Raw genomic sequence first — 19,065 nt, forward strand, 5'->3', positions numbered from 1 at the left:
ACGAGTATATACATCTGTGGCTGGTTTTTGAAGGTCAAGTTTTAGACAAGTATACTCATCAACGACTGAAAACGGAACATTTAGTGAAAACGAATATATACGTCTGTAGCTGGTTTTTGAAGATCAAATTTTAGACGAGTATACTCGTCGACGACTGAAAACGGATCATTTAGTGAAAACGAGTATACTCGTTTCTGCTGAGGAAGGGGTTAAGCTCAAGAAGAGCATAATGTAAAGTTAGAGATCTACAAATTAATAAGAATAATTAGATATGCAGCAGATACAAGGAATGGATGGAACATGAGCAGTTTACCTATTTACTGAGAACAGTGAAGTGCTATCCTGCCATGTGTAGTGGGCTGGACAATTGCCTTGTGGATAAACAGTTACCATGAAAAATAATAAACAAATAAAATAAAAATAATAAAATAAAACAAAGTAGAATACAATAAACAAAAATGAATAAATAAGTACAACAAAAATGAAATATACATAGATATGTAAATAAATCAAGAGTAAATACATACAATAAATAAAAGTAAATAAATGGAAAATACATATTCAATATTCAGTTATCTTATCAATTTTGTGTACACCTTTTAGATATCATAAACACATTCCTTCTTGCAATTACTTTTTTATTAAGATATAATATATTTATATATAATTATATACATAGAAATAAGGCCTTAGGATGCTGAAGAGTTCTTCAGGTTAGCATTACCTGTGTGGAGTAGAGAAGGAACTGTGAAATATCTTCCTGAATGAAGCTAAACAGGGCCACTACTTGACCAAAACAGTGCAGCATAAGGCCAAAAAACAGCACACTCAGTATAACCACAAATTATTCAAGTTTTCTAGCGTTGACCCTTACATGTTGCAAAAACCTAAGATAGTACAATATCTTTATAGTTTCCTAAAATATATAATAAATAGTTTATAGATAATATTCACTCATATCAGTTATACATGCAAATATCATAATTGCAAATAGTTCATTTTCAATGCAACATTACTTCACATTATTGTCTTTAAGTTCCAACTCTTTGGGTGAAAATTAATTAACATGAGGTAACAAATCAATTAAACTATTGATGATCTTGGATCTTCCCACTCTCCTAATGTGTACACTGAAGCAGAACGTCGCAAATCAGCATGATTGATAAGTGATGAGTTCACATGAAGTTCACTGTTTGCTCTGGTAAGATTTGGAGCTACAGTCTTTCCTCCACCTACAGATATGGCAGAGTTATTTGTTGTAACTCGTTGTCCAGAGAGAACAATGCAGCCATTGTGGCTTTTTGATTCACTAGCTTCCATTGTTTTAGAACTGAGTTTCTCACAATCTCCCTCCCCTTTTGTACTCGTACTTACAGCACTGTGGTTAGTTTCCACAAGAACACTCTCCCCTTCACTAACTGGATTGCTGTGGCCATCAGGTGGAGGCCTCACAAAGTGCCACGATGAATCGTCTCCCTCTTTGCTTCCTGCAGTAAGCATAAGGGAGCCAAGAGATCTCCTTGGTACCATTGATGAGGGAATTCCAACTTCCATCAATTCCTCAGGCAGAAAATTAGAAGAAAGTAGAGGAAACTGAGGATTAATACAATCCTGAGATGACAAAGTGGATGATTGGGTGGCCATTACACTGCCATGACTGTCTGTGCGTAGAAGCACAAGTGATTGAGGACGATGCATGGCTTTGTTCTTGTGGCTGGAGCGATGTGACTTTTCTGGAATGGCTTCACAAAAATAGGATTGTTCTTGGTTTAATCTACTTGGACATTCTAGTTCAGGAAGAGTTACTGAAGCTAAGTCTGGCTTTATCTTGGAAATATTTTTTGAGTTTGAAGGATTATCATTTCCATTTGTATGGGGACTGTTGCTTAGACGCATGAATAGCCGTGCAAAGATTGTACCCATAACTGAATCAGTTTCATGACCCTTCTCATTTTTTGAAGAATAATTGCTTATGGTTCCATTTTTAGTTTTCAAGGATTTAATAGAGCCATTTCTCTGGTTATTGGCAATGGATTTAGCAGAAGTTCTGAGTGAAACTTTTGTTGAGGTTGTGTGTGTAGATGAATGATTATTCCTTGCTGTATTAGTAGTTGACAAAGTTGAATGACTGTGATCAGAAGTGTGGGTAGAAGGTGTATGGGTAGCAGGCCGGCGACGGAGAGTTCGTGTGGTGAGCAACGCTACCCAAGATGCTCGAGCCTCTGCATTTTGAGCCACACGCACAATGAAAATAATCAATCCTTGCAGAGGTGTTGTCAGGCAGAAAAGATATTGCAGTGTAAGTCGGGCACCACCAATACTTAATGCACCAGCTACCCATGTGATTCCCAGCAATGCCACAACTGTCACAGCTCCTCGAACCTGTTGAATATTGATGTATGTAAATATGTAACCTAAAAAAGGATAATTTATTGATATATATTCGTGATTGAGAGAGAAGATAAGATCTAGATTTGGAAAATAAGGGACGTTTCCATTTAAACTAACAATATTCTTTATAGTGATGAATATTTCAGATTCTTAATTTTTCAAATATCTGCTTTTGGTGAAAACTAATAATCACACACTAAATCATCTGAGAAATTGCCCTTTGGTGGAAAAGGGATAGTCTCGTGGACAACCTTGCTATAGCCCATTTACTTAGGCATTGGCACAGTTGGCAACAAACTTCCATAGCAAGGTCCTACAGTAGCATTACTGATTTACTCCTGCCCCTTCATAATGAGACTGTTCTCTGCCCTACACCTGCTGCTATGAGTGGACCATAAAAGATGAAGGGTATTTTGTACAGATTATTATTAGCTACAAAAATAGTGCATGCATATACAGTGATACCTTGAGATATAAGTTTTACCGATTCCATAATGGAGCTCGTATCTCAATTTGCTCGTAATTCAAAAAATATTTTCCCTACTGTAATTAATTGAAATGCTATTTATCTGTTCCAGCCTTAGAAAAAGCACCCCATATTTTTTTTTACAAGTTTTTAGGTAAGAAAAATATATTTTTAAATAACAAATACAGTGGAGATTCAATACTCAAATTGAATTAATTCCAAATGGCTGGTCAAGTATCAAAAAGTTTGACTATCAATACCTATAAATCAAGTAATTCATTCTAATCTTAGCAAAACCTCAAGTTTATAAATATTTGAACGTATTTCTTTTTTTATAATTTTGATTTGTATATACCGTAAGTGAAAGCTGCTGATGGATAACGTTGAAGAGGAGGGGAAAAGGGTGAGAAGGAGGAGGGAGGTCATCAAAGGACAAGTCACCATCCATAAAAACATCTGGTGTGATTCCTGTGAACCCACTAGTAGAGGGATGTGGCTCACTAACACTTGCACTCTCTCTGGATTACTTATTTTCACCACCAATAAGCCTCTTTGGTGCCATTGTAAGTTTCTAAATGAAAAACTACCGACAGAATGCAGAAGAACATTGTTTTTCTCAAGACTGCGGCAGGACTTGGGATGCGCACCAGTATCTGGTATAGCGGAAATTTTTTACCGGTGGCATAGTGGATAAGGTGGTGAGAGTGGGATCGGGCAGACGTCCACACGTAGGTTCGAATCCCACCACGTACGGCCTTAAACACTTTGCCATTTGTCGAGTGGTTTAAAGTTACCTACATGTCACCATGATACCCAGGTTCTAGGTGGTTACACCCATGATGAGCTTCGGGGGTGATATGGGCCCTAATATGTGTACCACTATAAATAAAATTGCCTGCGCCACTAATGGGCGGAAGCTGAACAGCGCTTCCCATACACTCTTCAAGTGTGCCTACAGGTGCTATAGGCCTTAATGTAAAAAAAAAAAAAAAAAAAAAAAAAAAAAAATCTGGTATCAGAATGGAACATTGGTGGTGGCAGGGAGGGAGAGGCCAGAGCTCTGTTTACAACCATGCATGTGGTTGTTTGATTACCACATATTTTCACCACTAATAAGACTTTGGTTTTAATGTAAGCTTATAAAGGAAAAACCACAGACAATGCTCAGGGTGAAGATAACCCTACAGGAAGTCTCAACTTTGCACATTAGATGCAGGACAATTTCTTTGAGCCAAATTTTGGGAAAAGAGTGCATCCTATATGCCATCAAATATGCTAATTTATTGAATTTCTTCTTTCACAATATAGCTGTCCAAGGAGGTTTGTTTCATCCTCCTATTCAGAATGCTTTAGATCTGAATTAAGCATATGTCATTATATAGTGCCACTTGCTTAGGACCAATGGTAAGACAAAAAATTTGCCATTTAAATGCACAAAAAGTGCAACACCAGAAGTGTTTCCACAGTAAAAAAAAAAAAAAAAAAAAAAAAAAAAAAAAAAAAAAAAAAAAAAAAAAAAAGTTAATTGAAAAGGTTGGAGGCTAGATGTCACTGCGCCAAGTAGTGGTGGCATACTTGAAGCTAGCTCATAACTCAAATTTTAGCTTGCAAGACAAAGCAAAAATATGGCTAAGTGAGAGCTTTCTGGATTTCTTGTTAAGTCAGGCTGACCGTGACTCGAGGTTCTACTGCATTGATTTTGCCTACTGTTATATTCAAATTTAAGAAATTCACACTAGAAAAAGTACATGTACTACTTCAGTCTCACCTGTGCCAGAGTGATGGGTAGCTCCATTGATGGGGTGCTAGATGTTGTCCTATGCCTGTTTGAGCGTGGCCGACGTTGACATAGAACTCGTGTTACTAAGACAAACACCACACAGTTCACCAGCAGGACAAGGCATATAGGACCTGGAATATATTTTCATAATGGTGATAAGGGTGTTAAATCTTTCTTAATCTTTTCATAAAATGCATCTGTTTACTAGCAGTGAATAGGTATACAGCAGAAGCACACGGTTAACAATCTTGACCTGTATGGGTATCACCATGTGGATGTTTATGCATGTGCAATATCTATGACAGAAGAAATGAATTCTATTACACACACACACACACACACACACACACGTACCACACCGGAGACTGATCTGGAAACTTGAAATGGTAGGAGGAGTGCATGGCAGTTTACTAAAATGGATGGAAGACTTTTTGATAGGAAGAGAAATGAGAACAATAATTAAGAACAGACCATCAGAATGGGGCTTGGTGGAGAGTGGAGTTCCACAGGGATCAGTGTTGGCACCAGTAATGTTCGCGGTCTACATAAATGACATGGTGGATGGGGTGTCCAGTTATGTGAGCCTATTTGCAGACGATGCAAAATTGTTAAGAAAAGTGAGATGTGACAAAGATTGCGAACTACTCCAGGAAGACTTGGACAGAATATGGAAATGGAGCTGTACATGGCAAATGGAGTTCAACACGACAAAATGCAAGAAATTAGAGTTTGGCAAGAGTGAAAGAAGAATCAGGAGTATGTACAAGATAGAAAATGAAGACATAAAAACCAGTCATGAAGAAAAAGACCTTGGGGTGACAATTACCAATGACCTATCGCCAGAGAGACATATAAACAAAATAATTGGAGAAGTATTGAACTTATTGAGGAACATAAGAGTGGCGTTCATATATTTAGATGAAGAAATGATGAAGAAAATAATTACTGCAATGATAAGACCAAGGCTTGAATATGCAACAATACAGTGGGCTCGAACTTAAAGAAACACATAAGGAAACTAGAGAAAGTACAGAGGGCTGCAACAAAAATGGTGCCTGACTTAAGAGATTTGACTTATGAAGACAGACTGAACAGAATGCAACTTCCGACCCTGGAAAACAGAAGAGAAAGGGAGACCTGATAGCAATATACAGAGTGATGATTGGCATGGAAAAATGGATAGGGAAGATCTGTGTATGTGGAATGAAAGAATGTCGAGAGGGCATGGGAAAAACTAAAATGGCCACTTATAGGAGAGATGTGAAAAAATATAGCTTCCCTCATAGAAGGGTGGAAGCATGGAATAGTTTAGACGTGGAAGTGGTCAACGCAAGGAATATTCATGATTTTAAGAAAAAGCTGGACATTAGTAGATATGGAGACGGGACAGTACGAGCATAGCTCTTTTCCCGTATGTTACAATTAGGTAAATACAATTAGGTAAATACACACACACACACACGCCCGGTAGCTCAGTGGTTAGAGCGCTGGTTTCACACGCCAGAGGACCGGGGTTTGATTCCCTGGCCGGGTGAAGATATTTGGGTGTGTCTCCTTTCACGTAGTGTTCACCTGGCAGTGAGTAGTGCAGGATGTAAATCAAGGAGTTGTGACCTTGTTGTCCCGGTGTGTGGTGTGTGCCTGGTCTCAGGCCTATCCGAAGATCGGAAATAATGAGGTCTGAGCTCGTTGAGGGTAAATCTGGCTGTCTCGTGAAAGACTGCAGCAGATCAAACAGTGAAAACACACACACACACACACACACACACACACACACACACACACACACACACACAGAAAGACAAAGAATCATTTCAAGAAGTATTTCAAGAACAGTTAAAAGAAAGAGATGAAAATATGACAAGCAAAATGATAGGAGTCCTCAAGAAAAAAGAAAATTTAGTAAGAGAAATTGCAGAAAAAAAGAAGAGTAATTATTTTTGGACTGAAAGAAAAAAATGTTAAATATAAACCGAGAAGGGAAAAAGACGAAATGAAATCGGTAAAAGACCTACTAAAACATCTAAATGATGAGGATAGACAGAACTTAGAAGAGGAAGTAGAAGAAATCCATAGAATGGGACCATATCAAGAAGGAACAGTGAGACCAATTAAGATATTACTAAAATCACAAGCAGCAGCAGCAGAAGTACTATATTGAAAAACAAAACTCAGAGAAACAGAAGGTTGCAAAGATATATATATATATATATATATATATATATATATATATATATATATATATATATATATATATATATATATATATATATATATATAAAGAAAAATAGAAACGAGGAGGAAAGGAAGACACAATGAACTGGTGGCAAAAGCAAGAGAAAAAAATAATGAAAGATCAGAGGAGGAAAAGAAGGCATTTTTTTGGAGAATTATAGGAGACAGGATAAGGAAATGGTATATAAAAGAGAAAGAAGAGAAAAAAATTAAGCAAGTTTAACTAAAAATGATAAGAACAAGAGATTAAAAATGATGTATACAAACATAGATGGGATTTTATCTAGTAAATTAGAATTAAGAGATTACATAAAGAAAGAAGAACCAGATATTGTATGCCTGGTGGAAACAAAGTTAAATGAAGCAATAAAAATAAATAAAAATAAACATAGATAAAAGGTATAATATATGGAGGAGAGACAGAGTGGGTAAAGGAGGAGGAGGAGTCATGATGTTAAGGAAGGAGATAGTGGTAAATCAAGTGGAGTTTGGGGAAGGAAAATCAGAAATACTGTATGTTAAGATGCATATTAACAAAAAAGGAGTTAACAATCATTGGAACATATGTGCCACCAAAAACAAACTCATGGACTAACCAAGAATATAGAGACATGATAGATGACACAATAAGGAGTCTTACAAGAATCATTAAGGAAAGGAGAAAAGTGATATTGGTAGATTTCAACTGTAAGGAGGTAGACTGGGAAAATTATGAAAGTGGTATAGGGAAAGATGCCTGGGGAGATAGATTCCTGAACCTAATGATAGATAATTTGATGGTCCAAAGAGTAAAGGAAAACACAAGATTCAGAGGAAACAATGAGCCAGCAAGATTAGACCAAGTTTTTACAAGGGATATACCAATTAATGATGATATAAGATACAAGTGCCCATTGGGAAAGAGTGACCATGTAATATTAGAAATGGATATAGAAGAAGGAAAGGAAGATAGAGATGAATCATACAAAGGAGACCGATTAAATTACAGAAAGGCTGATGTTGAGAATCTCAAGAACTATTTTAAAAACGTAAACTGGGAGGAGATGGAAAACTCATTAACAGTTCAAGAGAAATATAACTTATTTTTGGAAATATACAAAACTGGGGTCAGGGAATATGTTCCGAAATATAGACCTAAAGAAGAAGGAAAGAAAGATTGGTTTAATGCAAGATGTGCTAGAGCAAAGGAGAAACGAGATGGAGCATGGAAAAGGTGGAGAAGAAACAGAAATCCAGAAAATAAGGAAAACTTCAAAACAGCAAGAAATGAATATGCTAAGGTGAGAAAGGAAGAAGAAAAGAACTATGAAAAGGACATTGTCGAAAAATGTAAGGAACAACCAAAATTGTTCTACAGATTCATAAATGGAAAAATAAGACAAAAAGAAACAATAGAAAGGTTAAAAGGAGAAAACGGAATGGTGGAAGACCCAAAAGTATGGCAGAACTGTTAAATAGTAAATTTCATGAGGTCTTTACTAAGGAATCCAAATTTGAAAGACCACAGGGTAATAGAGAGACTGTCTATATGAAAGAGATTAAAGTAACCAAGCTTGAAATAAAAAAGTTGATGATGGAATTGGATGAGGAAAAGGCAATGGGACCGGATGAAGTCTCAGGCAGAATACTGAAAGAATGTAGGGAAGAACTAGCAAGTCCAATATACAACATCATAAAATGCTCAATAGAAAATGGAACAGTGCCAGTGGAGTGGAAAAGAGCTGAGGTGGTTCCCATATATAAGAGCGGAAGGAAGGAAGAACCTTTAAATTACAGACCGGTATCACTAACTAGTGTAATATGCAAGATGTGTGAAAAAGTAATAAAGAAACAATGGATTGAGTTTCTTGAAGACAACAAAATATTATCAAATAGCCAATTTGGTTTTAGAAAAGGTCGGTCATGTGTGACAAATTTATTGAGTTTCTACTCTAGAATAGTTGATAAAGTACAAGAGAGAGAGAGATGGGTTGACTGTATTTATTTAGATCTAAAAAAGGCTTTTGATAAAGTGCCACATGAAAGATTACTATGGAAGTTAGAGGAGAAGGGTGGCTTAAAAGAAAGCACATTGAGATGGATGAAGAATTACTTAAGGGGGAGATAAATAAGGACGATAGTTAAAGATATGAAGTCCAAGTGGAGAACAGTAGACAGCGGAGTGCCACAGGGGTCAGTATTGGCACCAATACTTTTTCTCGTATATATAAATGACATGCCAGAGGGAGTGAACAGCTACATAAATCTGTTTGTGGACGATGTGAAACTGTGCAGAGTCATTAAACAAAAAGAGGATTGTGAAATACTACAGGAAGACTTAAACAAGATCTGGAAATGGAGCAAAAAATGAGAGATGGAATTCAATGTGAACAAAAGCCATGTCATGGAAATGGGAAAAAGTGAAAGACGACCAGTGGGAATCTATAAGATGGGAGATGGAGTAGAACTAGAAAAAGTAAAAAAGGAAAAGGACTTGGGAGTGACAATGGAAGAAAATAATCAACCGGTAAGCCATATTGATAGAATTTTCAGAGAGACGTATAATTTGCTAAGGAATATTGGAGTAGCATTTCACTATATGGACAAGGAAATGATGAAGAAATTGATAAGTACTAAAATAAGACCTAGATTGGAATATGCAGGAGTTGTGTGGACTCCCCATAAAAAAGAAACACATAAGAAAATTAGAGAGACTACAAAAAAATGGCTACAAGAATGGTTCCAGAATTTAAAGGGATGGCATATGAGGAGAGACTAAAGGCAATGGATCTACCAACCTTGGAGCAGAGAAGAGAGAGAGGGGATCTGATACAAGTTTATAAATTGATTAACGGAATGGATGAAGTGGATAATGAGAAACTGATCCTGAGAGAAGAATATGACTTTAGAAGCACAAGATCGCATAGTAAGAAACTAAGGAAGGGACAATGTCTGAGAGATGTTAAAAAATTTAGTTTCCCACAGAGATGTGTTGAGACTTGGAACAGTTTGAGTGAGGAAGTGGTGTCAGCAAAGAGTGTACATAGTTTTAAAGAAAAATTGGATAAGTGTAGATATGGAGACGGGACCACACGAGCATAAAGCCCAGGCCCTGTAAAACTACAACTAGGTAAATACACACACACACACACACACACACACTCAGAAACGGTTCAAGAGAAATATAACTTATTTTTGGAAATATACAAAACAGGAGTCAGGGAATATGTCCCAAAATATAGACCTAAAGAAGAAGGAGAGAAAGATTGGTTTAATGCAAGATGTGCTAGGGCAAAGGAGAAACGAGATGGAGCATGGATAAGGTGGAGAAGAAACAGAAATCCAGAAATTAAGGAAAACTTCAAAACAGCAAGAAATGAATATGCTAAGGTGAGAAAGGAAGAAGAAAAGAACTATGAAAAGGACATTGTCGAAAAACGTAAGGAACAACCAAAATTGTTCTACAGATTCATAAATGGAAAAATAAGACAAAAAGAAACAATAGAAAGGTTAAAAGGAGAGAACGGGATGGTGAAAGACCCAAAAAGTATGGCAGAACTGTTAAATAGTAAATTTCATAAGGTCTTTACTAAGGAATCCAAATTTGAAAGACCACAGGGTAATAGAGAGACTGTCTGTATGAAAGAGATTAAAGTAACCAAGCTTGAAATAAAAAAAGTTGATGACGGAACTAGATGAGGAAAAGGCAATGGGACCGGATGAAGTCTCAGGCAGAATACTGAAAGAATGTAGAGAAGAACTAGCAAATCCTATATACAACCTCATAAAATGCTCAATAGAAAATGGAACAGTGCCAGTGGAGTGGAAAAGAGCTGAGGTGGTTCCCATATATAAGAGTGGAAGGAAGGAAGAACCTTTAAATTACAGACCGGTATCACTAACTAGTGTAATATGCAAGATGTGTGAAAGAATAATAAAGAAATAATGGATTGAGTTTCTTGAAGACAACAAATTATTATCAAATAGCCAATTTGGTTTTAGAAAAGATCGGTCATGTGTAACAAATTTACTGAGTTTCTTCTCTAGAATAGTTGATAAAGTACAAGAGAGAGAGGGATAGATTGACTGTATTTATTTAGATTTAAAAAAGGCGTTTGATAAAGTGCCACATGAAAGATTACTATGGAAGTTAGAGGAGAAGGGTGGCTTAAAAGGAAGCACATTGAGATGGATGAAAAATTACTTGAGGGGGAGAGAAATAGAGACGATAGTTAAAGATATGAAGTCCAAGTGGAGAACAGTAGAAAGCAGAGTGCCACAGGGGTCAGTATTGGCGCCAATACTTTTTCTCGTATATATAAACAACATAGTTTAAAAAGAAAGTGTAGATATGGAGACGGGGCCACACGAGCATAAAGCCCAGGCCCTGAACTACAACTAGGTAAATACACACACACACACACACACACACATATATATATATATATATATATATATATATATATATATATATATATATATATATATATATATATATATATATATTTGGGGAGGTCATGTCACACAAGCATCAAATATACATGGAACTGATGGTGTGAGATGAGAAGATGGGCATTTTTCTTTATATGGGTAGAAAAACCCAATGATATGAATCTTGGTCCAAGGTAAATAAATTTAAAAAGTGAAGTTTAAAATATGTGCTTTCTTGCATTATCCTGCTAATACAACTGAGCCGTATGGTTATGTACAATGATTCAAATGTGCAGGGATGAGTTTGTGAGTGCTGCAAGAGAACAAAACATCTGTTTCCTATCTTCTAATTACCATACATTTAACTATCATTCCCAGACAGTATTGTCAACATGTATCTGAGGGATCTGAAGATTAAGTGAATAAAGTAGAGAAGTAGATGAAAGTAACCAAGCGCTACCTTTCTATTCCCTTCTCCCAAGATAACAACAAACCACCTCAGTAACAATATTCTTTCTTTTATGTTCATTAGCTGTTACTTGCAGTGTTTTGAACTACTATGCATCTTACTGGTGACAGTCTATTTAGATTATGCATTGTCATATTTATTTACATTAAAATTTCTCAAGAAAATACAATACATCCTTATTAATGTATCAAATAAATTACTGTAATTCTAAATATTTAATCACTTGAGGAGACAATATTTTAAGTATTCAGGTTTACATTTTGTTACAGATGAAGAACTAAATGTAAAGATGCAATTTAACATGAATAAATGCACAATTTATCTAAGGCTATAGACTGTGACTCTATACCAATTATAAAATGCATTCATACATGATTTTCCATCATAAATACGCAAGCACACTGCAATACTGACCCAAGTAGGTGGAGTAATAGACGGCTGGATTGGACATGGGATTAATGACACAGTGGCCATGGGCAGGATCTCCATACACATCCTTGTCAATAGCAAGTGCTATTACCACCAAAACTACAGGAATTCCTGAAAACAGTGTTAAAATATTGATATGGATGTTCATCACATGTAATTAAACAAAAGGCAATAGTAAACTGCAAAAGTTCATACTTTCTTCAGACATGACATATCAGATATTTTGATAAATTAAATTCTAACATTTGAGGCATTGCATGGCAGAGGGGTGTAGCTCGCAAACTGCTATTTTTTGAGTTAGCACCTGATCAGGGAACTAGAGGGATGAAGTATTCATGTGGAAGTAATTGCCAGGCAAAACTAACACCCTATGTTCCCATTACCAAAGCATGAAAATAGTAACAAACACAATGTTAAGTCATGGGGTCCGTGCCACAGAGGCGTAAGGTCTGCCAATAGGGGAACAGGGCTGCCACACATCCCCGCCTACAGCCACACACAGTGCACCAATCAAGGCCACTCCTGCCATCACAATGCAGGCTTGCCTTTAAAATCTCATACACGTGTTATTCATGCAACGTTCTTATAATTTCCCGCATAAATACATGGAGTACAGTGTCAACCATGAGCTTGAGTGATACCGGTGTAAAAGCCTGATACTCCAACAACATCAAAAGGTAGAACAATAAGCTGTCGAATCAAAATGTATACATATTTTTTCATTTACAAAAATTCATTAAAAATCAGGATAAGGATAAAAATTGCTGAAACTTTCACAGTATGTTTACATTATAAACTAGTTTTTATAAACAGACTCAAAGTTTACATAATTAACATATTTTGGGTTTGGCAACAATGAGGGTCACAAACAAACAAATATACAAACAAACAAACTAACACAAACTCAAATAAGCTTTAAAAATAGATACTGACCAGCTGAATATCATGATTATAATACTTATGGTTTATTTACATTTTACATTAAAATAACAATACTTACTTGAACGTGCAATATCTCAAAATGCAAATACTGCATATATGCCCCTTCTGGAATGTGGCACCTGATTTCACTTTGCTTCATATTTCAATATTTTTCTTTACCTGAGTACTAAATGCAACTAAGAAACTGAATATATATATATATATATATATATATATATATATATATATATATATATATATATATATATATATATATATATGAAAGTAAGTTAATTTTGGAGCCTCAAAATATTTCCTTTTGACTGCAGATGATGGCTTCCCAAACATATGGGTAATCTGACTGACAAAATACATAAATTTGAAAAACCATTGCAAGCAGTGACATCTTTTCACAACATCAAAGCAAAGCAACTTGAATAATGTAGGAATTACAACATTTGGAAGATGGCAGTTTAAATGACCTTTAAAAATAAATACTTTAAGAATAACTCACCCCAAGCTGTAACAACACGTTTGGCCATAAAATGAGTTTCAGCAGAGGCAAACACTGTAATGAGGAGCTGGTACATGTTGGCTGCTTCCACCAGCATCCAAGCAAAGGCTGCCACTACCAGGTAATGAAGCTGAGGACAATACCAAAAAATACTTGTTATATGCTTCTTTTTTCTAAATGAAACAAACAATAGATATAATAGATTAAGAAGTACAGTGAAGACTCAATACTCAAACATCTAAATACTCAAACTTTTCAATACTCGAACGCAAAAGTTCAATATAATACTAAAAAAAGAAAAAAAAAAAACTGATAGTCGAACATCCACACACGTGGTTATAAAAAAAAAGGCTCCCTGTTGTCCCCCATCCCCCTTTCCCCTCCACCAGTTGTGACTTGTGCTGCCATGGTCATCAGGATAACATTCTCCTGCATTCTGTCTAGTTTTTCATTTATAAACTTACATTAACACCAAAGGCTTATTTGTGGTGCAAATATCTGGTAATCAAACGGCCGCACATTTGGTCGTACACAAAGCTCTGTTATCTCCCTTCTTGCAACCGCCACTGTACCGTTCTGATACCGTATTACTGGTAATGCCGGTACACCGGATGCTGGTACACATCCTGCCGCAGTCTTGAGAAAAACATCATTCTTCTGTGTTCTGTTAGTAGTTTTCATTTAGAAACTTACGATGGCACCGAAGAGGCTTATTAGTGATGAAAATAAGGAATCTGGTGAGAGTGCAAGTGTTGGTGAGCCACAGCACTCCATTACTGGGTTCACAGGAATCACATCAGAAGAAAAGTTACAAAGACGTTTTCATGGATGGTGACTCATCCTCCGGCGACCTCCCTCCCCTTCCTCATCCTTCTCCCCTCCTTTTGTAAGTTATGAATCACCAGCCTTCACTTACGATATGTACAAATAAAAAAAAAATGTATCATAAACATTGAAATTTTTATAAACTTGGTTTTGATAAGATTAGAACGAATTACCTGATTTATAGGTATCAATAGTCGAACTTTTAGGAAAAAATTATTTTTGAGTATTGAGTCTCCACTGTAAAAATAGATATATGTAAATAAATGAAAAAAATATAAATGAAAAGCAAAATGAATAACTTAAAAGAAATAAATAAACAATAAATCACTCAATAATAAAATGAATAAATAAGCAAAAAAATTGTTAGTTGTATGTCTTTTTTATTAAATACAAGCACCTGGAAAAAAAAAGGATGTATACAGAAGTACCATTGTATTGCTCTCTTCTACACCATTACTTTAAAATTAATCATCAGAAGACTTTGGTACTAACTAGTACGCATTAATATGCATTTGACACTATAATAAACTTATTTTGGCATTTCGAACGACTTTTTAAAACAGCCTTACTGTTGCAGCTAGCGCCATGCAGGCCACTGAAGGAGGCTTGAGATTGGCAGCAATGATGAACACAATGTTGAGTAGCAGCAGGACAAGGGATAAGTTCATCACAATTTTACCACTGCGGTCTCGATTCAAAGTTCTGAAGAATGAACGATAATTTTTCACACACACACACACAAACATATACAGTGAGAAAATTTAACTGCTAATAAGAAAAAAACTTGGGAGTAATAAAAAAGATAGCCAATGACCAAAAAGGCTAAAGATAATCACAGAAGGTATGTACAGATTACTTACTGATAAATTTGACTGGCATTTGAATATATCAATAAAATATTGAAAACTCAAGGATATAAGCTAGAGACAACTGAATCATGGCCAGATGTAAAGCCAATGACACATGGAGAGATTTCATACACCAAAATTGACATCACTGAAATAGTGGCTTGAAAGGAGTCTTTTATTATGATGTGGACAAAAGAAGACTAATCTATATGATGCTTCACTCACATGAATTGTTTATCTACACATAATTTTTTCCATGAGAGAAAAAAATGTTTGGGACAGAGAGACATAGAAGGAAAAGAGGGTCTATAAGTCAGATTGTAAAGATAAAAAAGCATTTATAAATAAATATAATGTGCAGAAGCTTAAATCTTAAATCATTACCTTCATCACGATTTGTTTTGGTTATGAGCATAGCATACTAAATAGGCCATTAAAGTAACTCATATAACTAAGATATTCAAAAGATAACTCCATGATTAAAAAAAGTATGTTTTGGTTAGCAGAATGGAAATAACTTCATAATTAAAAGATATAGTACAGTAGAGTACACAACAATGAACATGATTTATTTCCATGTAGCATTTATCATGGCAAATGTGCATTATGATGATCAAAGAATTTAAGGGAAAAATTAATTCGTTTCAGGGAACCAGAAAAAAATCCACAATTAAAAATACTTATACATGTATGTATATTTAAATTAGCACATCTGCACCATAAATATTGACATAACACAATAAATATATACAATACCCTCTTGAGTTTTGCATCTAGTCTCAATTCTTACCATCGTAAGTCTTATGCATTATCAGCCCAAATTTTATGCTGCTTTGACAAATATAAGGCACATTTAACTAATGCTGCTGATGTCATACATAATATACATACAGTATATTCTGTCTAGGTCAGAACTCTTCTCATTCTCTTTCTCTCTGCCCTCCTTCCTTTAATCCATCCATTTCTCTCTCTCTCTCTCTCTCTCTCTCTCTCTCTCTGAAATTTAGAATAAAAAATTAAAAAGGTATGAGTGAAAAAGAGTATGAAAGGATATAAAATAAATGAGTGGAAGAGAGAAACCAATGTTTCACTTTGTTGTTCCTTATCTATTGACAGATAAAGATGAGGGCAGGGAGAGAGGTTTGAGACAAGAGAAAAAAAAGGAGAGGAAATGAAAAAAAGGGGGAAGGGCCACTCAGTGAGTAGGTGAACAGTGGCTTGCAAGTTTTATATATATATATATATATATATATATATATATATATATATATATATATATATATATATATATATATATATATATAAAGCTTTACCTGAATAAGGCATATGTTGCAACTGTAGCTATAAGTGCTCCTGTACTTATGATTAATCCAATATATGTGATGATAGACAGAGTTTTAGCATGAGAGCCATTGCGTGCAGGCACTGGGTCCAGTAATATTGAAAATGCAGTCAGGTGTGAGGCCTGGCAAAACATCTTCCCATCACTCTGCACCATGTTGAGGCCATCACTTGACCATTCCTGCTCTTTAATTGAAAAAGAGTAAAAAATAACTAATTATTGTGCCCATATAGACAAGGAGCACAAATATATAAAGATATATTTCTCCAAAATGGACTAGATTTAAACTATCAGTATTGATATAACAAAATATTAATGTGTATGGAATCACTGGTGCTCAAAACATACTGAGTATTACATTCTGCACTAATATCAGGTTTCATAAAGAAATGGATAGTTTTGAGGTAAGAAAAAGTACTATAAGCATTATTTCATGTACAGAAATTTGGGCTTCAACAATACCTTTTTCATCCCAAAACACACATACAGGATGAACAAGTTCTGAAGTGTGAGAGGCTGCCAAAGGAATGTGGTACAAGACTGGGTGACTCAGATTGCTGACTTCAGTATTGGTAATTTTGGCAGCAATTACTGGTAGCCCTGAAGCTTGTTGACTCCGGAAGAATTTATCATTTGCAAAAGATACAAATTCTAATCGCACATTCTTTGTCCCAGCCAACTCTAGAGCTTGAGGTGGTAAGGATATGTATGGTCTCTGGAAAAGGAAAGATTAAAACATGAAAAAAATGCCAAAAGTAAGATAACTCCCAATTTCTAAAGATATTGGACTACACTGAAAATTATTAGTGTTTACTGGTTTTAATTCCTGACGTCGGATATTCTTGGGTTGCCATTGATCACTGGCTGTTTTAATACGCGACTCAGTATACAGCCAGCCAGCTCGCAAGAGACACACATTCTAAAATTCATATCATAATAAATCTTGAGGTATTGAGTCTTTGTACTGCAAAACATTAATTCCAAGTGTTTATCCTAACATTATCCATATGATCTGGTAAGACACACTCTACAAAACTGTTATTACAAGCTTAATACTCACAGTCGCGGTTTCAATGCTCTCGCATTTTTTACTAGTCTCAACTACATATTTGGTTTGAAACATTTTTTTATATAGTTCAACAGAGAGCACTGTTTCTCCTCTAAATATTACAAAGGAATACATTCTGTAATAATCTTGGTAGAGCAACATTTTTGCAGCCGAAGGCATATCAAACCGAAAAGACTAACTGAACTCGGGAACACCGAGTCCTCTCAAAACACCAAAACAACCCCGCTGCCCGCGGTTGTTTGGAAGTTCGTGTGGAGTAGGGTGACCAGACGTCCCCAGTTTCCGGGGACAGTCCCCGATTTCAGTGACCTGTCCCTGGCTACTGCTGTCCCCGGTTTTCTGTAACTGAAAGATCACTTGATGCGTTAAAAAAACTACTCATTTTGATTATGATAATTATGTCCTTTTATCATTACTCTTTTAGAATGTCAAGAATAAGGAAAAGGCCTTAGTTTCCGTGAAGATGGTGAAATGCATAGCGGACACATTTTAACAGCTTATGAGTGTTCATGATCTCAGATATTTCATCAGGTAGATTTTTTTTTCTTTGCAACTTGGGTAAATAAGGCGAGAGAAACTTTTGATTGCTGGTTTAGAAATGGTACGGATAGTGTCCCTGTTTTAGTTTTTCCAGTGCAAAAACACTACATGTTTTTACCTCCCTGAACTGAAAATGTCCCCGGAATTTGTCTCAGAAATCTGGTCACCCTAGTGTGGAGTGTTCTTAGAGCTGGAACAGAATGTCGGTTTATACATGTGCTGTAGCTGACTGCAATTCTATATCAAAAAAAGAAAAACCAAAGCGTGAAAGGATGGACTGTGTTTCCCAGGAAGAAAGACGCGGCTCGAGGAAGATTATGGGAGACATGATGTAAACAAGGCCCGACGTGGAGAGCTACCAAGGACCATGCTATCTGCTCAAAGCACTTCATAGATTGGTGCAAAGGACCGTCAACATCGCATCCAGACCCTGAACTGTTTGCCTATAACCGGTGGAGAGCAGGTAGAAACCTGCTTGATGTTGTTTACATACGGAACGGACAATCTTTCACTGAAGTCATACAAGGATTTTGCATCAAAACACTGTGTTTATTTGATATTCGTCACATTTTCTGGATTTGATTGCTAATTAATTAACTTGAACCAATGAAATGTGCTTGCTTACTGAAAATAATGTAATTCACTCAAGGTGATGAAGTGTTCCAAAACTGAGACCATGAACCAAGCATTTTTGGCTCGTTTTGCCATATTACGTTCTCTGTGCTCGGTGAAGCTGATTAGAGATGTTCCTAATAATTTATTACTTAGTTTGATAGCACATATATGACGTAAAAAAAATTTTCCAGCATACCGAGTTGAATATGCT

General features: G+C 35.8%; 1 protein-coding gene across 1 annotated transcript in view; it reads right to left on the minus strand.

The window, feature by feature from the left end:
- Positions 1 to 621: 621 nt before the first annotated feature.
- The window catches only part of LOC123516671, a 161,554-nt gene continuing 143,110 nt past the window's right edge, over positions 622 to 19,065 (minus strand). The window contains exons 17-23 of the mRNA XM_045276273.1: positions 17,093 to 17,345; positions 16,602 to 16,815; positions 15,010 to 15,142; positions 13,616 to 13,745; positions 12,166 to 12,291; positions 4,626 to 4,768; positions 622 to 2,382 (exon numbers count right to left, since the gene is read on the minus strand). Coding sequence (XP_045132208.1) covers positions 1,084 to 2,382; positions 4,626 to 4,768; positions 12,166 to 12,291; positions 13,616 to 13,745; positions 15,010 to 15,142; positions 16,602 to 16,815; positions 17,093 to 17,345 — 2,298 coding nt within the window. The 3' untranslated portion in view covers positions 622 to 1,083. The remainder of the gene's footprint in view (positions 2,383 to 4,625; positions 4,769 to 12,165; positions 12,292 to 13,615; positions 13,746 to 15,009; positions 15,143 to 16,601; positions 16,816 to 17,092; positions 17,346 to 19,065) is intronic.

Source organism: Portunus trituberculatus, chromosome 41 (assembly GCF_017591435.1).
Source record: "Portunus trituberculatus isolate SZX2019 chromosome 41, ASM1759143v1, whole genome shotgun sequence".
Lineage (NCBI taxonomy): Eukaryota > Metazoa > Arthropoda > Malacostraca > Decapoda > Portunidae > Portunus > Portunus trituberculatus.